A 20,021-nucleotide genomic window follows, 5' to 3' on the forward strand; every position below is an offset into this window, starting at 1 on the left:
TCCACATCTTATCCTTCAACAAAGTAAAAAATAACGAGAATTTTTTCTAGTAGTTAAAAAAATCTCTTAGGTCCGTCCAGACCAGACAACCTCTGTACAAAAAAACGTAACAGTAATAATAACAGAACCCAACATTTCTCTCTCTCCAACATAAAAAAAGCGGGAAATAACAGCCACGTGTAACGCCACGTAGACCAACACACAGACACGACACGACACATACAGATGACAGCAGACCCGTCGTTGATCAGATGAATCGAACCAGCCAAACCGAACCGACCCGAAATTTAGGGGTAAAACTAAAAGTAACCTCCTTTCCCTTTTCAGTCCACTGCGTTTCTCTCTCCTAGTTTCTCTCTCTAAAAAAAATTGCTTAATCCAAATTTCTTTTGCAATAAACGAAATTTCTCAAATTCGTTTGCAACAAAATTGAATTCGTCATCTTACTGTCACACTTCATCATTTCCACTTGTGTAAATTATGTGCAGAGATTGTTAATTATATAATGTTATTACAATTCTGTAATTATTGAGCTTCGAGCCTCTCTGCGCACCTGATTGTGTCGTTTTGAGCGTTTTGATCGTGCCCATTGTGGCTGATTATTGAATTTATTGATTGCAGCTTTTGATTTTTGTGAAGCATTTGCGGAATTTGGAATTTGGTTAGGTTAGGTTAGGTTGAGTTGGAGAATTACGGGATCTGTGGTGAAATTGAGGCGAATTTTGAGAATCTATGTGTTTTTGTTAGTATTAGTAATCAACGGTTTGGATCCAATCGGGGTAAAAACAGCGCCATCTGATGGCGCTGTTCAGACGGTTTTTCTACCGGAAACCACCGGATCGCCTTCTCGAGATCTCCGAAAGAGTTTACGGTACTCTTTTTAATCTTGCAAATTCGTCCTTTATTACGTCACATTTTGTCCGTTTCTGACATAATTTTTTAATTTCCAGCTCAATGAGGTTTTTAATTGTTCTTTTTGTAATCTCAGTTATTAGAGCTTAGCATTAATTGTTTAAACAATGCATTACCTAGTTTGTTTAGTTGAAAGATTTCAGACATTTGGTTTAATTTAAGCAAGTAAGCAACATTTTTAGGAAGTTGAATAATTCAAGTGCATTTCGTTGCCTTATTTGTTTTTGTTTCTTGTTTTTCGTGTTGTGTAGTTTTTGATTGTTGCTTCTCCACGGATGTGTTGGAAGAAGATGAATATAAAGTGTATATGGGTGGCATTGTGGCGCAGCTTCAGGATCATTTTCCTGAAGCTTCTTTCATGGTGTTTAACTTCAGAGAAGGGGAAAGACGGAGCCAAATTTCGGACATTTTATCGCAATATGATATGACGGTTATGGACTATCCGCGCCAATATGAAGGGTGTCCTATGCTTCCGTTAGAGATGATTCATCACTTTCTTCGATCTAGTGAGAGTTGGCTGTCTTTAGAAGGGCAACAAAATGTGTTGTTAATGCATTGTGAAAGAGGAGGATGGCCTGTTCTTGCTTTCATGCTTGCGGGTCTTTTGTTGTACAGGAAACAGTACACTGGAGAGCTAAAGACTCTTGAAATGGTCTATAAGCAAGCCCCAAGAGAATTGTTGCACCTTTTATCTCCTTTAAATCCACAACCTTCTCAACTAAGATATCTCCAGTACATTTCTAGAAGAAACCTTGGTTCTGATTGGCCTCCAGCTGATACTCCGTTAGTTTTAGATTGCTTGATGTTTAGATCACTTCCATTGTTTGAGGGAGGGAAAGGTTGCAGGCCAGTTGTACGGGTTTATGGCCAGGATTCTTCGAAACCAGCTAACAGAACTTCTAAGCTTCTGTTCTCTACTTCAAAGACTAAAAAGCATGTTCGGCACTACCTTCAGGTAATACCTAACTTGTGTAATGGACTATTACTGAATGAGCTGCTTACTTTGTTAGTTGTTCTTATGAATCTTAATTTCAGGAAGAATGTATGCTGGTAAAAATAGATGTCCGCTGCCGTGTCCAAGGCGATGTGGTTCTTGAATGCATCCATTTAGATGAAGATCTTATTCGGGAAGAGATGATTTTCAGAGTTATGTTTCATACGGCATTTGTTAGGGCAAATATATTGATGCTTAGTCGAGATGAAATTGATGCTATGTGGGATGCCAAGGACCAGTTTCCCAAGGACTTTAAGGCAGAGGTGGGTTGCCATTCTTTTTACTGAATGTCGCTCTCTCTCTCTTTCTATTTTTCAAAAGCTATAGGACATGAATAAATACTCATTGCTTTATCAGGTACTGTTTGCGGATGGTAATGCTGCTGTTGTTCCTAATGTCAACACCATCGTCTCGAATGAAGATGGGAATGAGCTAGACTTTGGTTCACCAGAGGAATTTTTTGAGGCTGAAGAGATATTTAGCAATGCAATGGATGCACATGAAGCAAAAGGGGACTATAATACTCAAGCAGATCATGGTAACATATCTGTTGATGTAGAGCACAAAGAAGTCTTTAAAGATACTATTACGGATGTAAATCAGAAAGAGGATGAGAAGACAGATTATGATATTGATGCAGTGAAGGACATAGCTGTAGATGATGTGAAGTACAAGGTGGATAAGAAAGCGGATCCTGATCTTCAAACTGTGAAAGACATAGCTGTGGATAATGGGGAGAATTCCATAGTTATTGCTGTTGATTATTCGGCAAATAAAGACATAAAGGAAGTGGCGGAAGATGTGAGTGGGGAATTTGAAGAGATGGAAGATAAAGCTATTGGGTTAGACAACAGTGCTATATCATCAGAATCTGTACTTTTCTCGCCAAATAAAGAAATCAAGGAAGTGGCAGAAAATGTGAGTGAATTCAGAAGGATGGAAGATGAAGATGATTATGAAAATGATAATACGAAGTTATCACAATCTATGCTTCCTCAGCTAAAGTTAACTGTTGATGTTGGAAAGCAGATATTTGAGAAGGTAATACCACCGTCTCCTAGGAGACAACCTTCTTTGAATAGAAAAACTGCTGCAGATTCAACTGTTGTGAAACAAAAAATGAAACAACTTGAGCCTATGGGAGCAAATGGAGAACAAGCAAGGCCAAATACTGTACCTCGTTGGGTTCCCCCCAATAAAGTCCCTTTTACCAATTCAAATCTTGTAGCTCGGCCACCATCTAGATATAATAGTGCACCTCCTGCTCTTGCTTTCTGTGTTTCTCCAAAAGATTCTAATGCCAGTTCTCTTGGGACGGCAACTGATCCTACCACCGTTGCAGATTCAGCCCCAGGCAAGGTTGCTTCCTATCCAGTTAAGTCACCAACTTCTTTTAGCCCCCCAAATGTGCCTTCTTGTGCACCTCCACCCCCACCTCCACCCCCACCTCATTCTAGCAGTGTTTTGCCACACAAGATTCTGGCGAAAGCACCTCCACCTCCACCTCCTCCCCCTCCCCCTCCAACCCCACCCTCTCATACATCATTTAATGAGCAGAGTGTTGAGATGGTTCCACACTATGCATCTCCTCCTCCCCCTCCTCCTCCATTAAGCAGGCAGAATTTTGGGATATCATCACCTGCACCTTCTGCAACGCCTTGGAAGTTTGTGTATGCTTCGACTACCCCTACTTCAATTTCAAGTGTTCCGCCACCTCCTCCTCCTCCACCTGTTAATGCATCAATTATTCCAAAGGTTGGTGGTGTTGTAATTCCTAATCCACCTCCATTTCCACCTATGGGCAGTACTATACCTCCCCCTCCTCCTCCACCGCCACTTCCTTCACGAGGAACTCCATCTCCCCCGCCACCTCCCCCGCCACCACCTTTTTATGGAGCTCCACCCCCACCTCCACCTCCACCTCCTCCTCCAAGTGGCATTCCTTTTCCACCACCACCTCCTCTCCGTGGAACCCCACCGCCTCCACCACCTCCTCCAGGACGTGGAGCCCCTCCGCCTCCACCTCCTCCTCCTCCCGGACGTGGAGCCCCTCCGCCACCACCGCCTCCTCCCGGACGTGGAGCCCCTCCGCCACCACCGCCTCCTCCCGGACGTGGAGCCCCTCCGCCACCACCGCCTCCTCCCGGACGTGGAGGCCCTCCGCCACCACCGCCTCCTCCCGGACGTGGAGGCCCTCCGCCACCACCGCCTCCTCCCGGGCATGGAGGCCCTCCGCCACCACCGCCTCCTCCCGGGCGTGGAGCACCACCCCCACCTCCGCCTCCAGGACGTGGAGCGCCACCACCACCACCACCACCTGGACGCGGGGGAGGCCCACCTCCTCCACCTCCTCCTGGAGGCCGCATTCCTGGTCCTCCTGCTCCACCAAGACCTCCAGGTGCTGGAGCCCCTCCACCTCCACCATTAGGTGCTAAAGGAGCTGCAACTGATACAAGAGGCCTAGCTTCTGGAAGAGGACGAGGATATGTACGCCCTCCTGGGATGGGTCCTACTGCTACAGCACCAAGAAGATCTTCATTAAAACCTCTGCATTGGAGTAAGGTAACAAGGGCAATACAAGGAAGTTTATGGGAGGAGCTGCAAAGACACGGGGAGCCTCAAATGTTTGTAACCTATCTTTCTAATATTTTATTTATAATTACCAGCTGTCTTTTAGCCACTATTTTTTCTTGATATTCAAATGTATATAACTGTGTGATTGTTTATGTGTATTACGATCATTCCCTAAATTTATGCTCTACCCTTGTGCTGCAGCGCGCCTGAATTTGATGTGTCAGAGTTAGAGTCCCTTTTCTCTGCAGCAGTCCCAAAAGCTGCTGATTCAGGTGGTAAAGCTGGAGGAAGACGCAAGTCTGTTGGATCTAAAGCTGACAAAGTTACCCTGGTATCTATTTTATTCAATATTTTGTTCTAGAAAATTTTCCCAAAGTTTTGGATCTTTGTGTGAAGAAGCTTTCATTGCATGCTACTTTGTGCATCTTTTATTTCCTGCCATGACCATTCTCTTCCCATTTCATACTTAAGAATCGGCAACTTGCAATTTTCTTGTAAAAGATCAAATGAGTTAAATTGTTAAATATGCAGCTCTTATACTCATTTGTTATTTGTAACATTGCGTCTTTTCTTTTTCCGGGTAAGATATGATAAATAGTTGTACCACTGAAGCTGGTGTTTTTCTTTTGGCATCCAAGTGTTGAATATAGAAAGTAAAAGTATCTTTTTAATTGCTTTTTTCAGCATTCAAAGTCTCTTTGCAGGGATACCCATATATGCATACATGTGGATGTGGTGTGTGCATTGCTATGAACCCGAAAAAAATTCCTTTTAGCAGTGATTAAATGATGTACTTGCTGTTTAAGTTGTGTTTTTGATTGAATGAAGCTCCGAGAAAACTAAACTAGCTTACTGTATAGAGAGAATATTATCACACAAACAAAGTTTGAATTGTTTGAAGCATTTGATGTTAGTGTCTACTATAAGAATCGCCGGGACTGAAATGAATAGCTCAAATAATTAAAGTTCTTTATGTATCAATGGTGTCTATGGAATTACACTACCAGAATATATATATAAAATAATCTTCTGGCAGTATCATTTATAGCAATACAAAAGAGAATCATATTTAAACGAGTGTAAAAACTAGTGTTGAGCATTATTTGGAGTGAAAGCTATAAACTGGGAGATGGGGTTAAAGTTTCATGAAAGGATTTAGCTTTAAACATCTTTCATACTTTCTTTCCCCAACATGGGGTAAAAGGAGAATAAAGAAGTCATGTCTGACTTTGGCTAGTTCGGGTATTTAGCTTACCAGTGTACTGTATGGTAGTGAGGGGTTTGTTTCAATACATGCCTTTAAAATGAAGTAACTTTGAGGTGCGCTTCTATTGAAATCCTTTATTCTGCCACGCTGTTACTTCTGCAGTTGGATTGGAATTGCTGCATCCGTCTGATGCTTGTCCTCAGCACTTCTTGTTGTGTATTCTTTGGGAGTGTATTGAATTGCATGTGCTTTCTTTTTGCCTTATATTAAAGCAAGTGGTAGCACTTTGGAAAATAAAAATAAAATGCAAAAATAGTGATGGGATCATGATGATCATTTTTACTATCTAATATTCTCTAAGTGAATTTGGCATGCTATTTCTGACAGATCACTTCTCTTTTTTGGGTATTTTAGGTTGACCTGAGGAGGGCCAATAACACTGAAATTATGCTTACAAAAGTTAAGATGCCATTGTCCGACATGATGGTAAGAGTAATACCTTTTAAGCTTCTGCACTGTCTATAATTTCTATTGTTCTTTTCTTCTTAATTTTACTTGTGAACTATGGGCATGGTCATCATATTTCTATATTTGAGATTTGGAATCTTTTTTAAAGAGTATATATGAAGTAATAGCCTGTTGTTTGTTTTGTTCTGGTGTTATTCCTGAGTTGAAGAATGTCTTCTTCGTTAACTGAGGGCCGAACTACCTCTATGTTGGCTGTTTATTTTTTAAGCACTTTATGGAAGCTCTTATTCATAGTTTTTTGAGGCAAATGAATTGATATTGCCCCAGTGTATCCCTTGGTTAGCATTTCTAGGTGATATAATGGACCAGAGCTGCATATCTATCGTCTCCCCACATGGTATAGTACTGTAGTGTATAATAAAGTTATGCAAGTTTAACAATGCAACTGGCTCTCTTGATAAACTTCTGCTGCTTTAGGGCTTTCGTTCAGCCACAGTAAAAAATGAGGGGTAATTTTTTGGAAATATGTGTTGTTGACTAAGATACCTTATTGCCCACCCTCTTGGTAACTTTTGGGATTATTCTGAATCTCTATTGCTTCTCTGCTTGACTCCATTTTGTCCATCATGCATAGTTTGCTTTCACAACAGGCTCTGCTTGTTGGCTGCTTTAGACTGAGATACAAGGCTTGCTATATTTATTTCTTGCTAGTGGCTACATAATTTTGATGTAGCTAGTTTCCTTTTGGTCAATTTGGATGTAGTATGTTTTCCCCTCTTTTCCAAATTTAAGGTCACTTGTATTGCCAATAACTTTGTGCATTTCTACACATTTTCAGGCTGCCGTCCTAGCAATGGATGAGTCAGTATTAGATTCCGATCAAGTGGAAAATCTTATAAAGTTCTGCCCTACTAAGGAGGAGATGGAACTACTCAAGGTGAAGCTTTGAGTAATAATAGTTTTGTTTTATCCTTTATTAAATATTCAAGAGTTCTTTTGATGTTTGATCATGTGTCACATTACAATAATAGGGCTACACTGGCGACAAGGAGACTCTGGGAAAGTGTGAACAGGTCTGCAAAGTCTGCTTATATATTTGATTAATAATTGATAATTTTTGGTGAATTGCCATTCACTTATTAATTCTTTTCTTGCTCCCGAGTTATTTGAGTTCCTTTGAGAGGTTGATATGTGTTTTTATTCTGTAGTCAGGCTTGTATTACTAAATTTACTTACAAATGATGTGTTTGTCTGGCCTGTTTTTGTTTTTCTTGTGAGTACTATTAAATGTTCAAGTGAATAGGGTTGTCACTTTTCTTATTCAGCTATAAGGAGGTTTTAAACTTGCAATGTGAGAATAATTGGTGTGACATTGATGTCCAAGTCAAAATTTGAAGAAGCAATGCTAACAAAAGGCTCTTAAACTAAATGATGACCTTGAAGAGGAATTCATAAGTTGTTTTTTGAAGGAATAATTTATAAAATTTGTATTGGATTGTCAGATTTTTTACTTAAGGATGATGTCATCCTTCTGGTTCTGGATATAGGCATAGTTATTAAAGGCGCGCCTCAGGTGATGGCCGAGGAGCCTCACCTGTTGAGAGGCGGGCGTTGTCACAGAAGCGCGCGCCTCTGCCGTGAGGCAAGGTGCTGGTCAGGCGAGCCTTTGTGACATTCGGGCCCTATTTTCTTCTTTTTAAAAAATAAGATATTGTTTTATTCATGTGGGCCTTTTAGAGTTCAATTAAAACCTGAACTCTTTAAAAAAGCTGCTTCAGCAGCCACTTCATATATTTAACCTAATTAATTTATCTCTATTTAACTTAAACTCTTTAAAGAAGCTGCTGCCAGCAGCCACATAACATATTTAACCTAATTTAACTCTATTTAAATCACATTTAGCAAGACGATGATTTTTAGTTGATCTTAATGATTAGTAGTCTTTTAATTTAGAATTTAATAATATGATTATGGTATTTTTAAGTTTTAAATTTATATTTTAACTTTTTTTTTTAATACATAGGGTTTGTAATCATAGTACTATATATATTTAATTTTTTATTTAGTCACCTTTTCTCCAAAAGGCTTCGCATCGCCTCACGCCTTGCGCCTCAGGCTGTAGGACCCCTGGTCGCCTCGGGTCGACTTTCACATTTAATAACTATGGATATAGGAACACTGGTATCCAAGTGAAGTCAGTATAATAGTTTGACTTGGTGACAAGAATTATTATGAAACCGAACTAAACTAAATTCAACTCAACTAAGCCTCCCAATATGTATTATTTAATCTTGTTTCTTTGATAAAGGTAGTGATGAAGACTTTCTGATGATGAAATTATTAGAATATCTATTGCCAGTTGGAACTGTATTTTATGCTCAAGAATGCATAGAATGTTAAAGTTGGGTAGCTAGGGGCTCCATGAGGGCTCATGGGAGAAGTAGAACAAGAATTAGGTTTAGTTTATTAATCTGACTTAATATTTGTCTCTTAATTCAATTATTCAACTTCTTGAGGGGGGTCCACTACTAATTAGGGTGCCTGAGAACGTTTTAGGCATGCTGGCAGCGTAGCTAAATGATCGAATATATCGCATTTTCTAATTTTGGTTTGTCCTGGCATGATCCATAAGAGCTTGCTGTTGCCTGTTAGATATGCTGGATAACTTAAATGCATGAGTTATTATTTCTTTCCTTGATGTCGTAAAACAAAAACTCAGTTATTTATTATATTCTGTAAACACAGTATTTTCTGGAGCTGATGAAAGTGCCCCGTGTTGAGTCAAAATTGAGAATTTTTTCTTTCAAGATTCAATTCCGCTCTCAGGTTCGGTGGTATTTGCATTATTAGTTTGATTTTGATATATTAAGAACTCTTTCAAATTACTAGATCTCTTTCTTCAGTTCGAGCCAGTCATCTTCTTTCTGATTTGTTTCTCAGATATCAGAATTCAAGAAGAGCTTAAACACAGTAAACTCTGCATGTGAAGAGGTATACCACAAATGGTAATGAGTATGCATAATGTTGCTTCTTTTTTCGTCATCCTGATATCTTGTTTTATTTCTTTGTTAGGTTCGGAATTCCATAAAGTTGAAGGAAATTATGAAAAGGATTCTTTTTTTAGGGAATACGTTGAATTATGGAACTGCCAGGGGTAAGTAACTCTTAAGCCGGAGGGCAGTTTGTTATTCTATATATTTCCACCTCACTCAGCTGAAATTTGAACACCATTAGCTTCTTTAAAACTTGGGAGTGACTCTCATCTCTCTAGATTGATATGCGATAAGTGTTGACTCTCATCTCTCTAGATTGATATGCGATAAGTGTTTATTGTATTGCTGCCAACTTGTACTTTCAGTATGGTAGATTGTGAATGGAAAATGCTGTTAGTTTTCAGATGTACATTTAGATTTTGAATGCACAGGGTAGTTTGTTATGATTGCATTTCTACAGGAATGTATTTGACTTGCATTTGGTTATTGATGTATGTTTGTAGCTTGAAACTGTTCGCAGGAATTACAATATAGAACTAGCAGGTTTATTTTGGTTATTTGAGAATCACCATGACTTGCATTCTTTATGCTCTATTATGCTCGGAGAATGCCACTCTTTTGTTTACTTGCTGTTGGTCTAATTTTCAGTTCCTTTTGGCTCAATGCCATGCAATGACGTCTTTCTTATCCTTCCATTGCTCAAAATATTACAGTCGTTAATAAAATTTAGCAAAAATATCCACATTGGATTTGTACAGGTTCAGCCGTTGGGTTTAAGTTGGACAGTCTTTTGAAACTTGCTGATACCCGAGCTTCCAATAGCAAGATGACACTTTTGCATTTCATTTGCAAGGTATAATATTTTTTTTTAAAAATTTATTTGTTCATTAGTGTGGTGACTGCACTTAAAACCTTGTATTCTTATCGGTTATTGAATAGACCAATCTGAATATTGTTAGTACAGTGAACACGAGGAAAATGCATACTATTCATCAATAATTATTTGTAAAGGATAGGTGGCGAAAAAAATAATGATCACTGCATTTCTGAGTTTGAAATTTAGGAATATATTAGCTTGGTGACTGAATTTGATGAAATAAACTAGTTCATGGTGGAAAATTACTTTGGTAATGATGTACCCATCTTTTTATCATTGAAATTCAGTTTGCTATATAAAATGAAAATCAAATGCAAAATAACATACGTCTAGATGCTTTATTTTTATAGAAAATCTTTGAAGCTTTCTAGGAATTAAGCAGAGGATGCCAAAGAATCTTAGGTTTTTGCACTTAGATCTATTGTACTTGCGCAAGTTGAAAGTTATTTATTTGTTGCTTCTTTAATGGATTTGGAATGTTACTTTCGGATCCTTGTCGTCCCATTGCTAGGACGGCAGCCTGAATTAACACATAAATCATTGTAGGATTTAGTTATTATAGGATGTTTATATACTTAAAGGAGCATTAGGATACAGCTCCATAAAAGAAATGTAAAGGCTTTTCTTTGCAACTTACAGTAAAAATAGACTTCCTCTGACCGATTCTAATTGTCAAGAATCTTTAGGCACATTGTTTAAGAAAATGCATTAAATATATTACAAATTTACTTTTAGATTATCCTATCACATTAAATACTTTACATTTTACTAAAACATTTATCTAAAAACTTAATGATAAAAGAGGGTAACAAAGGAAGATTTAGTTAAAAATATAATATAAATAGAAATTGACAATTAGAATGCGACATTCAAACAATAATTTTTTTTCAATTAGAATGAGATAGAGGGAGTAACATTTTGGTCTCAAGCTATAATGAGGTGTTAGTCTGTCTTTCAATTTTTTAATTATTTTGAAGTTTAAGTGTTGATGTCCATTCCTAATTCCTGTTTTCTCGCAGTCGCTTGCAGGCAGATCATCAGATCTTCTAGATTTTCACCGCGACCTTGTTAGCTTGGAAGCTGCATCTAAGGTTTCAGTCATTTCAATATTTGACCTTCTAAGGCTGCTATAACGTATCAGATGATAATTTTAAATTTGTTTTTGGTTGCTTGCAGATACAACTGAAATCTTTAGCAGAAGAAATGCAAGCTATAATCAAGGGATTAGAAAAGGTAAAGCAGGAACTGGTATTATCAGAAAACGATGGTCCTGTCTCTGAAGTTTTCCGCAAGGTATCATCTCTTATTCTGTTTTGTTTGATGATATATGAAGTGTGCTGTTTTTCTCCAAATTAAAGCTGTTGGTTGATTTTTTTAATATTATGAGTTATACTGAATATTGAAATGTGCTCCTTCACATTTTAATAATTTCTGACTCCACTTCCCTTGGTTTCTTATCAGTAAATACTTGCTTAATCGCTTTCTTTTTGTAGATCAAATGTCACTAAACTGTAACTTTTACCAATTTGTTCAGCCTTCTTACTTTGAATTATGTTCTCTTTTATATAGTGTCTAGGATGATCAAAGAAGCAGCAAATTGATTAGATTTTGGAAGAAATACTTGCATCTGAGTTCATCAAAATCATCCTTATTTATGATGCAGCTTAATATTTTAAATCAAATATATAAGATAATTGGTCGTAAAAAGATAATAATATGGGTGTATATCTTATCACCTAGTAGGATCTTCTTTTATCACGTCACTTTTGTAGGTCAGGATTAATTTTTTATGATTCAGATATTGTTTTCTGCCGATTTTCTTGCTTGTGAATATATTTTGTGCACTGACATGTAATTTACAAATTTTTAGACACTGAAAGAATTTGTTTCCATTGCTGAGACGGACGTCAAATCTGTATCAAACATATATTCTGTTGCGGTAACTTCCCAACATGTCTAGTGAGATATTGTTTAGCAACATTCCATATTAGTGGTGTCATCAACTGTTTATATTGGGTTGCACAGGGTAGACATGCAGATGCACTGGCACAATATTTTGGTGAGGATCCTGCACGTTGTCCATTTGAGCAAGGTAAGCTATGTGGATTTTGGTGCAATAAGATCTTTTACAAGTTTAAAGTCAAGATATTTAAGCAATTCCACTATTAGTGTACCATGATTGACATTAATAATTACCTTGAACATTCTGAATTGCATTTTCACCTGTATTTGAGGTCTCACTGATTTGACGACTGCTGAAACGGATGATTTAGATGGCAAAAAACACAACTCAAGAGAATTAGAAGAAAATTACATAAATAAATACGATATAGTTGTGAAACAAACGGGGGAGAGGAAGAAAGGAGAGACTAAATGAAACATGATTTTGTGATTCTTTAGTGGTATTGTAGTGTGATCTTGTTTTATCGTTTATGAGGCCAGAATACTCCATAACTCTGTACTCATCAATGCAGTTACTGCGACTTTGCTAAATTTTGTGAGATTGTTCCGGAAAGCACACGACGAAAATGTAAAACAGGCTGAAATGGACAGGAAGAAAGCTGAAAAGGAGGCGGAGATGGCAAAAGCAAAGGGGGGAATAGATCTTACTAGGAAGACCGTAAAATAGCTGTACATCTGTATATCGGTTTCTTCTGGTCCCCTGCATAGCACTTTGAGCTCCCAAGCGCTACAGCAGCTCTGGCTGCAATGGTTTTCAGTGAATGGCGGCAAAGTTGCTGGTGAGGATTGGTCAAAGTTTATCCGATCCTAACTTCAAAATTTTCCATTACAGCCTGAAATAAGCCTCACGAAGTGATATAGGCTAGTTGGAAAAGCTGTTCCTCGGAGGCTTGTGGAGCTCAATCGTGGATAAGTTTCAATTAATCAGACAATGATCAACGAGTTCAACACGTCAGATGTAATGCATCGCATCATAGCTCGGTTATGAATGCTGATACAGCACATTTCCCCGCTTGATTTATCAGGATGATGAATCGCCTCACTCGCATTAATCATACAACAATTTCTTTGTAGATTCAGGTTATTACTAACTAGAGCAGCTGATCGGTGACTTGATTTGGTTTCCGGCGTCGACATTGGTTCAGGGGAATTTTTTTTGGAGAACCAGAGCGGATGCCTTCAGAGTAAATGTAAAACGCAAAGCTTCTCTGTACATTCTCCGTACCATGAAACCATGTACAAAGCTCTAACCCTTCTCTAACATTAGATTCAATTCTTTTCTTGTAACATATAGGCAGCAATTGTAGTTTTTGCTCTGAGTTCCAATTTTGACCTAACCCGTTCTTGAAGATGTTGTATAGATGTTCAGGTTCAGATAGAGTTATTAGAAAAACGGGTTACATTTAGTGTAATTGTATTATAATAATGAAAATATAGGTTGCAGATAGCAAATTTCTCGTTTCTCCAAGTTCTACTTTATTTTCCGTATGGTCCATAAAATGCTGTCATTTCTTTCTTATTTCGTTGGGAGTTGATTCTGAAGAACTTGGTAGATTTACTTTGAACTGAATGTACTGTTACATTTATAAGCACAAAATTAGAAATAATGGCAGGCTTCAGCTGCTCCATGAATGGCAGTATTATAGCAAAAAAAAAAAAAATTCCCTTCATGGGAATTTATATGTGCAAACATTGTCAACAAGAATTCATTTTCCTCTCAAAATTAGGCATTAAAAAATAAATAATGTCAAGTTTGTTATTTTAAAAAACATCACCAAATTTTATATTTTGGCTCGTTTGAGCCTAATAGCTTTAAATTACTAGATTTACGTCACCTCAGCTATAATTTGTATCCAATTTTTCTACTATTTTTTTTTATCTCCTAACATGGGGTTTTGATACTTGGGTGCCTAAATTTCTATTGTTGTGCCTTTTTTGGAATTAATTCCAAAAGAGTGCATGGACCCACATGTTCCGCATTCTAGGAATGCGGAACCTCACATGTTCCGCATTTCTAGATCCGAAAGAGGCACTGATCCGGAAATTTGGCACCCAAATATCAAAAACCCCCTCACATGAGTGTAAACTAGAATCATAAGTTTAGCGTTATTAACTTTACTTTCTTTGATCTTTTATACTTACTAAATTCGAGGGACAAAAGAACTATCATTATGTTATATACTATAATACTAATGAAGGAGGTGTAATGATGGATGGCCAAGATTCAATTTAAAAAAATGTTACTTGATATTTTCATGATGTTTGATCTATCACTCAGCACTCAGCACTCTACGCCATGGTTAGTGTGAGCCATAATGAAAAAGAAAACACTGAATCATTCCCTAAGTTGCTTATAGCTTACATTGCTTCTAATCTATCAGCAAGCAGCATGTGATTACCTTTGTAGATGCCTCTAAATTTCACTCTCTCTTGTTCGGTAAATTCTTAATGAAAAAATTGCTCATGCCAAATCACAGACTTGCTGAAATTTGATTTCATTTTGTATTTTTCTTGTATTGTACACTCAGTTCTAATTTTTTGTCTCTATTTCAATTTTCATTACATCAAACAACCGAGAAATTTTTAGGTAGACTCAGTCCACCACGTTATCCGTAGACTAAGTCAATCATGTTATAACACCTCATTAAAATGAGGGTATTCTTGTAATATCATTATTCAAAAGTGTATGCAAATAACAAACGAAATTACAAGAATACCCTCATTTTAATGAAGTGTTATAATATAATTGGCTTAGTCCACAGATGACGTGGTAGACTGAGTCTACATAAAAATTTCTTCAAACAACCACCACCAAATAATCCCAAAATATTTTGTAATTCACAATGTAACACTTTCCCATCTACAAATTATGAAGAATATAAACTAAACACTAAAATGAAAAATAAAAAATCCAATTGGAGAATTTGAGAGGGAAATTGAATAAATTGTATCGATTTCCCTTTTCCTTCCTCTTCTCTATGTATCACGGAAATAAAAAACATTAAAAGACAATTCGTATAAGAACCATAAATATAGAATTTCCGAGTTCCAGAAGTTTACGTGCAGCATAGTTACTTGTTCATTTGAATCACCTCACTTGTTGCTCTTTATTCATCCCCATCTCTGAAAATCCCATCTCTAAGAAAAATCAAGAAAAAGAATATTCATCTGAATTTGTATATACTTATATACCAATCTTTAAACTCATGGCAGTTCTTTTTCACCCTTTGAGCTAATACCATAACCACACGATCCATAATCTTCATCTTCAATCTCAATCAGATGAAACATTTTTTCATCTTCTTCATCTCTAAAACATTTTTTCTTGCAGCAACTTTTAAAGAACATAAAGGTAGCAACCGTATCAATAACTATAAAAACCGAATATATATACGCAATCAACATCCCTTCCATAACCATCCAAGAACTCGCCGGTCCGCCACTCAGCGGTCTAACGATTCTATAATGAAACAAAGCTTCAACTCCGGCCAGAGCAACATTTGCCGGCAGAGCCAGCGACAGTGCAGTTGAAGTTCTTCCGCGCATCGCTACACAAGCTTTAAGAATCGCTGTAAACCCGCCGGTTTTCTCAGCCCCGGATAGAACCAGTGCTAAGTTGCTTATAATGATGGCATTTGCAAGAATCACCGAGTAAAAAACTGCACCGGCCGCCGAGAGAATGAGGTGGGTATTCCGGGAAGTGAAGCCGGAGAATTCAAGAAACGTAAACGACAAGAACAAGAAGCAAAAAGCTGTGGCATTTGCTGATATGATCAAGAATGTGTTGAAAACATATGTACAGAACATAGGATTAAAAATTGATATTAAAGATGAGAAAGAATCTGTTTTTTCTTTCTTTAAAGATTGAATTACGGATGCTTTTGCAAGAATCAAGAAACTGAGAGTAAAGGGTAAAGCCAAGATTGATGAACATAGAGTCTGAGAGAGTTTAATAGTAAGAAAACTGAAAAACTCCGACGACACAGGGAATCCGGCGGCTTGAAACAGAGTCAGTAACCGGCTCTGTATGACCGGAAACAGAGAGTTTGAAGAAGGGACTAATAAAGATTGCGAGAGGAGAATTGAAACGGAGAAAGGTAAGGCGAAAAGAGCAGAATTTGAAGTGAAAAAATGATAGTTTTGAAGAAAAGTAAAGATTGATTTTCTGATAATTTTGGTTGTTTTTGCCATTCTTGAGAAATTGTGATGTTCTTGCATGCAAGTATGCAAATTTGATGGGTTTGAGGTGTTCTTTAAATGGGGTTTTTGTGTGATGAATGGAATAGGTAAGGTTAGAGGAGGAGTTTGAGAGAGTTGGTTAATTTGGATGAATTAGATAGGCCAACTAGAAAGCTAACAATTTTTTAAATAGCTAAAGATGTGGAAGAGTTGTTTGATCATTGTTTTTAACTATGATACAAACTCTTAGGGTTTATAACATTGGTAGCTCCATAACTATAATGTAGTTGGACAATATAAAGAGGATTGCCTTGTTTTTTTTATATGTATTCCTACTTTACAAATTCTAATATTATATAAGGAAACAAAGTTATAATTTTAATTCATTTTATCCTTGGAAACAATGTTCTAAAAGTCGAACCGAGACGAATCGTTGTGGCCATTGATTCAACTGGTTCAGCAACCGATTTAACCGGTCAAACTAAAATAATTATATATATACGATTTAAAAACAAATATAAAAGTCTAGCTTGCAAATTGATTGAAAATTAATACATAGATCACACTCTAACAAGATGTTGAACCACATTTTTAACTTTTAGAAAGAATCAAATCAAAATAACATTCATTTAACTTTCGATCGAACCAGTTGAACCAAATAGCTTAATCAAACTGGTTGAAGTGATTAAACTGATCGAACCAATCGAATTGGTTGGTCTAGTTTGGTTCTTAAAACACTATTTGCAAATACTTCTCTTATTTTAGATTGCTTCAAGTTTCTCCTATGCTTCTTGTTGATATATTTGTTAGATTGTGTGCAATATGCATATTGTCAATCATAGTACAAAATAAAAGAAAACTTTCATGTTGGAAATCATTTAAATCTTACATTTGAAGTAAGGGCTTCAAACTTTCTACTTTTTTCTTATTTTTCCCATTTAGCTACCCAAAAATTTGGCCATTTAGTTGCCAAGAGATATAAAAGACAGGTTCTACAAGAAAACTAAAACAAGATTAAGAATGTGATGATCAAATTAGAATTGACCTAGAATTCCAAGAAAATTATGCATTGAAATTAAAAAGCACAAAGTACTAGAGATTGCTTGGATATGTAGAGTTGAGTTGGGTCAATAGACTCAATCCTTCCCTTTGTTTTATTTATATTTCTTTTTCACGTGGTAAGTGATTGGAATCTTAGCTTTCAAGAAATTCTTTAATAATAACTTCTATAAAAAAAGGAAATTAAGAAAATGAATTTGATATAAATAAGGAGTTTAATATCTCTTAATTAGAGTTTTGAATTTAAATTTAATGAGCAAAGAAAATTAGTATCATAGATTTTTTTTATCTCCTTACGAGTCGATCCGACTTGATTCTACATTAGTCATATTTTTTTATTAAAAAATTATAGTATAAACAAGAAACTTGATTCTACATTAGTCATAATTTTTATTAAAAAATTATAATATAAACAAAAACTAATTAAGAAAAATGAGAATGAATCAACTACAACAAATTTAATTAAAACTATTTCACTAACTCCAATTGATTAGCTGGGTCCTTTCCTCTCTTGATGAATTATTAGTTTGCATCATCCATTAATCATGATTGATACTTGCAGATTATTCTAAATTGGACAGAATTGACTTAAGAACCAAGTTGAATCTATATTAAACAATTTAATCTTCTCTTCTAATATTCATTATAATTTACTTGTTTTTTTTATATATTGGAACATGTCCTCCCATTTTCTATTATTTTCTCCCAAACATAACCTTAATCTCAATTATAGATGTTAATGAGTTGATAATTTCTTGCTTTCCATTCCATTCACTATGGCTCCTTCTGTTGTGAGATAGGATGGGAATACTTTGCAATCTTTTTACAGTTCATTACAGTTAGAGGAGTGCAAAAATCGAACCAACCCAACAAATTTGGTTCGGTTTGACTCTATTGAAATGTTGATTTTTCGATCCAATTTTGGATATAAATAATTTCAGTTAAGTTTTAGTACAAATTAATTGAAAAAACAAATTGACCAGCTTGATTTGGTTTGAAAAATTATATCATTTTTATAAATTTAGTTCGGCTTGATTTGATTTGAACGTAGTGTACATGCCAATTGAAATAACATTTCTAATCTCAACTTCAATACCAGCATTCATGTTTCAATATACTTAATAGGATACATAGTTGAAATCTAAATTTTATAGCTATAAACCCGATCAAATATTATACATTAATCTCTAGAGTTTCAATTTTTAATATGACTGTACAATGTGAATATATTTTTTATCATTACAAATTGATAGATTAATGTACAATTATATGTTTGAAAGTTGAATTTATCAATGGTATGAATTGATTAAGAAATAATTTAATTTGAGTAAACTAAGAAAATTGAAAAATATAAGCAAAGCGTCCATAGGATGGAGTGGCAAGAGTTCTTTCCCTCATAATCAGATGTTTTAAATTCGCGCTGCGAATAAAAAATAATTTTAAAATCTTTATAAAAAATTAATAAATTATATTTAATTTTGCTTGAATTACTTAAAAATAATGATTTCAGATATCCGACGATACATATATAATAAAATTTAAGTAGAGCCAAAATGGAAGCATGGTATAGATGGTGAAATGAGGTGAGATGTTGAGCAAAGGTGAGTGAGGTTGTTATGAAGTGATTTGAGGTGGTAGGTTAGGTTGGAACTTGGAAGATATGAGTTATAGGAAATTATTTACTTGTTTAATTTGGAAGGGATATGGTAAAGGGTCAATATATTTGGTGACCTTCTAACTACAAACTTGTTCAATATATAAAATGACAATCAATCCCATTTATAAGAGTTAATTTGAGATGAAGATGGGTTTTTTCATTTAAAAAATTAGTTGAAAGTGTTTTCAAAAGTGAAATTCTAATCCAAAACTTTAGTAATAATTTGTTTTCATCTTAAGCTGCGGTATTGAATTATGCGGTTCAAGCGAGTTAGATTTGTAAGGCAATTACAGTTATCTTCTTATAAATAAGTTCCACAAAATATAAGTATTTTTACGTTATTGTTGATGATGACATAAATGCTGAAGAAAACAAATATATTACATAAAAAGTAGTCAGAAATTGAAACGATGAAATTAGAGTTGTTAGTTCTAGCAGTTGTGCGATCAAAGATGGTATATAATTCCCTTTGATCAAAGACGGTATATAATATTATTAGTTTGATACCACATGACTGCTTTAATTTGATTGAGAGCAATAAATATAAAAAGCTCATTTTATTGATAGTAAAATATATTTAATAGCTCATACTTTAGAAAAAGATGTTTTTACTGAATTTTATAATTTGTTTAGATATGTCTCTACAATTATCAAATTTTATATCATCAACTTCCGTTTAATGTAATTTTTTTTGCTTTCAAAATAAAAATTCATTAATTGAATTTTTTTTATATAAAATTTCATTTATCTAATATCTAAAAATTAAGAAAAATATAATGTTTTTGAAAAATTCAAGAGAAACAATCACTAGTACTTTTTTACTCTGCTTGGCCGTTCTTCTTACCTTTATCATGTTTGGCTGAATTTTTTCTGATACTTTAAACAAGAAGTTTTAAAGCCATGAAATTTCAAAATATTTTCAGTTGAGTCTGAGACCTTATTTCTACTACTATTAGAGTTTTACAAATCCTTATATCTGCATAATGTCATTGTGAAAATAACAAGAAATACAAATAACAACTTATTTTCTAAAATTCTTTGTTCTATTTTTATTTAGCCTTTGCTATTTTAAGGAGAGTTAGTAAATAAGTTTTAATTAAACCAAAAATAACTATAATATTAATTTAGACAATACACTT

The 20,021-nt window shown here is 35.5% G+C and overlaps 2 protein-coding genes across 2 annotated transcripts; one reads left to right on the plus strand and one right to left on the minus strand.

Annotated features, from left to right (window-relative positions):
* The first annotated feature begins 323 nt into the window (after nt 1–323).
* On the plus strand, nt 324–13,448 carry LOC126674594 (formin-like protein 20). Its single transcript, XM_050369069.1, has 17 exons — nt 324–871; nt 1,164–1,867; nt 1,948–2,169; nt 2,264–4,530; nt 4,682–4,811; nt 6,102–6,173; nt 6,994–7,092; nt 7,187–7,228; nt 8,901–8,981; nt 9,096–9,146; nt 9,228–9,309; nt 9,907–10,001; nt 11,045–11,116; nt 11,202–11,318; nt 11,896–11,964; nt 12,051–12,117; nt 12,500–13,448. Exons 1-17 carry the CDS (start codon nt 799–801, stop codon nt 12,652–12,654), a joined length of 4,398 nt encoding a protein of 1,465 aa, XP_050225026.1. The 5' UTR covers nt 324–798; the 3' UTR covers nt 12,655–13,448.
* A 1,355-nt stretch (nt 13,449–14,803) lies between these two features.
* On the minus strand, nt 14,804–16,446 carry LOC126671026 (uncharacterized). Its single transcript, XM_050364715.2, has one exon. It carries the CDS (start codon nt 16,203–16,205, stop codon nt 15,192–15,194), a length of 1,014 nt encoding a protein of 337 aa, XP_050220672.1. The 5' UTR covers nt 16,206–16,446; the 3' UTR covers nt 14,804–15,191.
* Between the last annotated feature and the right edge of the window lie 3,575 nt (nt 16,447–20,021).

This window comes from Mercurialis annua, linkage group LG3 (genome assembly GCF_937616625.2).
Source record: "Mercurialis annua linkage group LG3, ddMerAnnu1.2, whole genome shotgun sequence".
Taxonomy (NCBI): Eukaryota; Viridiplantae; Streptophyta; class Magnoliopsida; order Malpighiales; family Euphorbiaceae; genus Mercurialis; species Mercurialis annua.

Excerpts from the sequence above, each read along its gene's own strand:
- LOC126674594 (XM_050369069.1), top strand. The coding sequence starts at position 799 with ATGGCGCTGTTCAGACGGTTTTTCTACCGGAAACCACCGGATCGCCTT. Across the intron at positions 2,170-2,263 it reads CCAAGGACTTTAAGGCAGAG|GTACTGTTTGCGGATGGTAA; the intron begins GTGGGTTGCCAT and ends TTGCTTTATCAG. Across the intron at positions 11,965-12,050 it reads CAAACATATATTCTGTTGCG|GGTAGACATGCAGATGCACT; the intron begins GTAACTTCCCAA and ends TGGGTTGCACAG.
- LOC126671026 (XM_050364715.2), bottom strand. The coding sequence starts at position 16,205 with ATGCAAGAACATCACAATTTCTCAAGAATGGCAAAAACAACCAAAATT.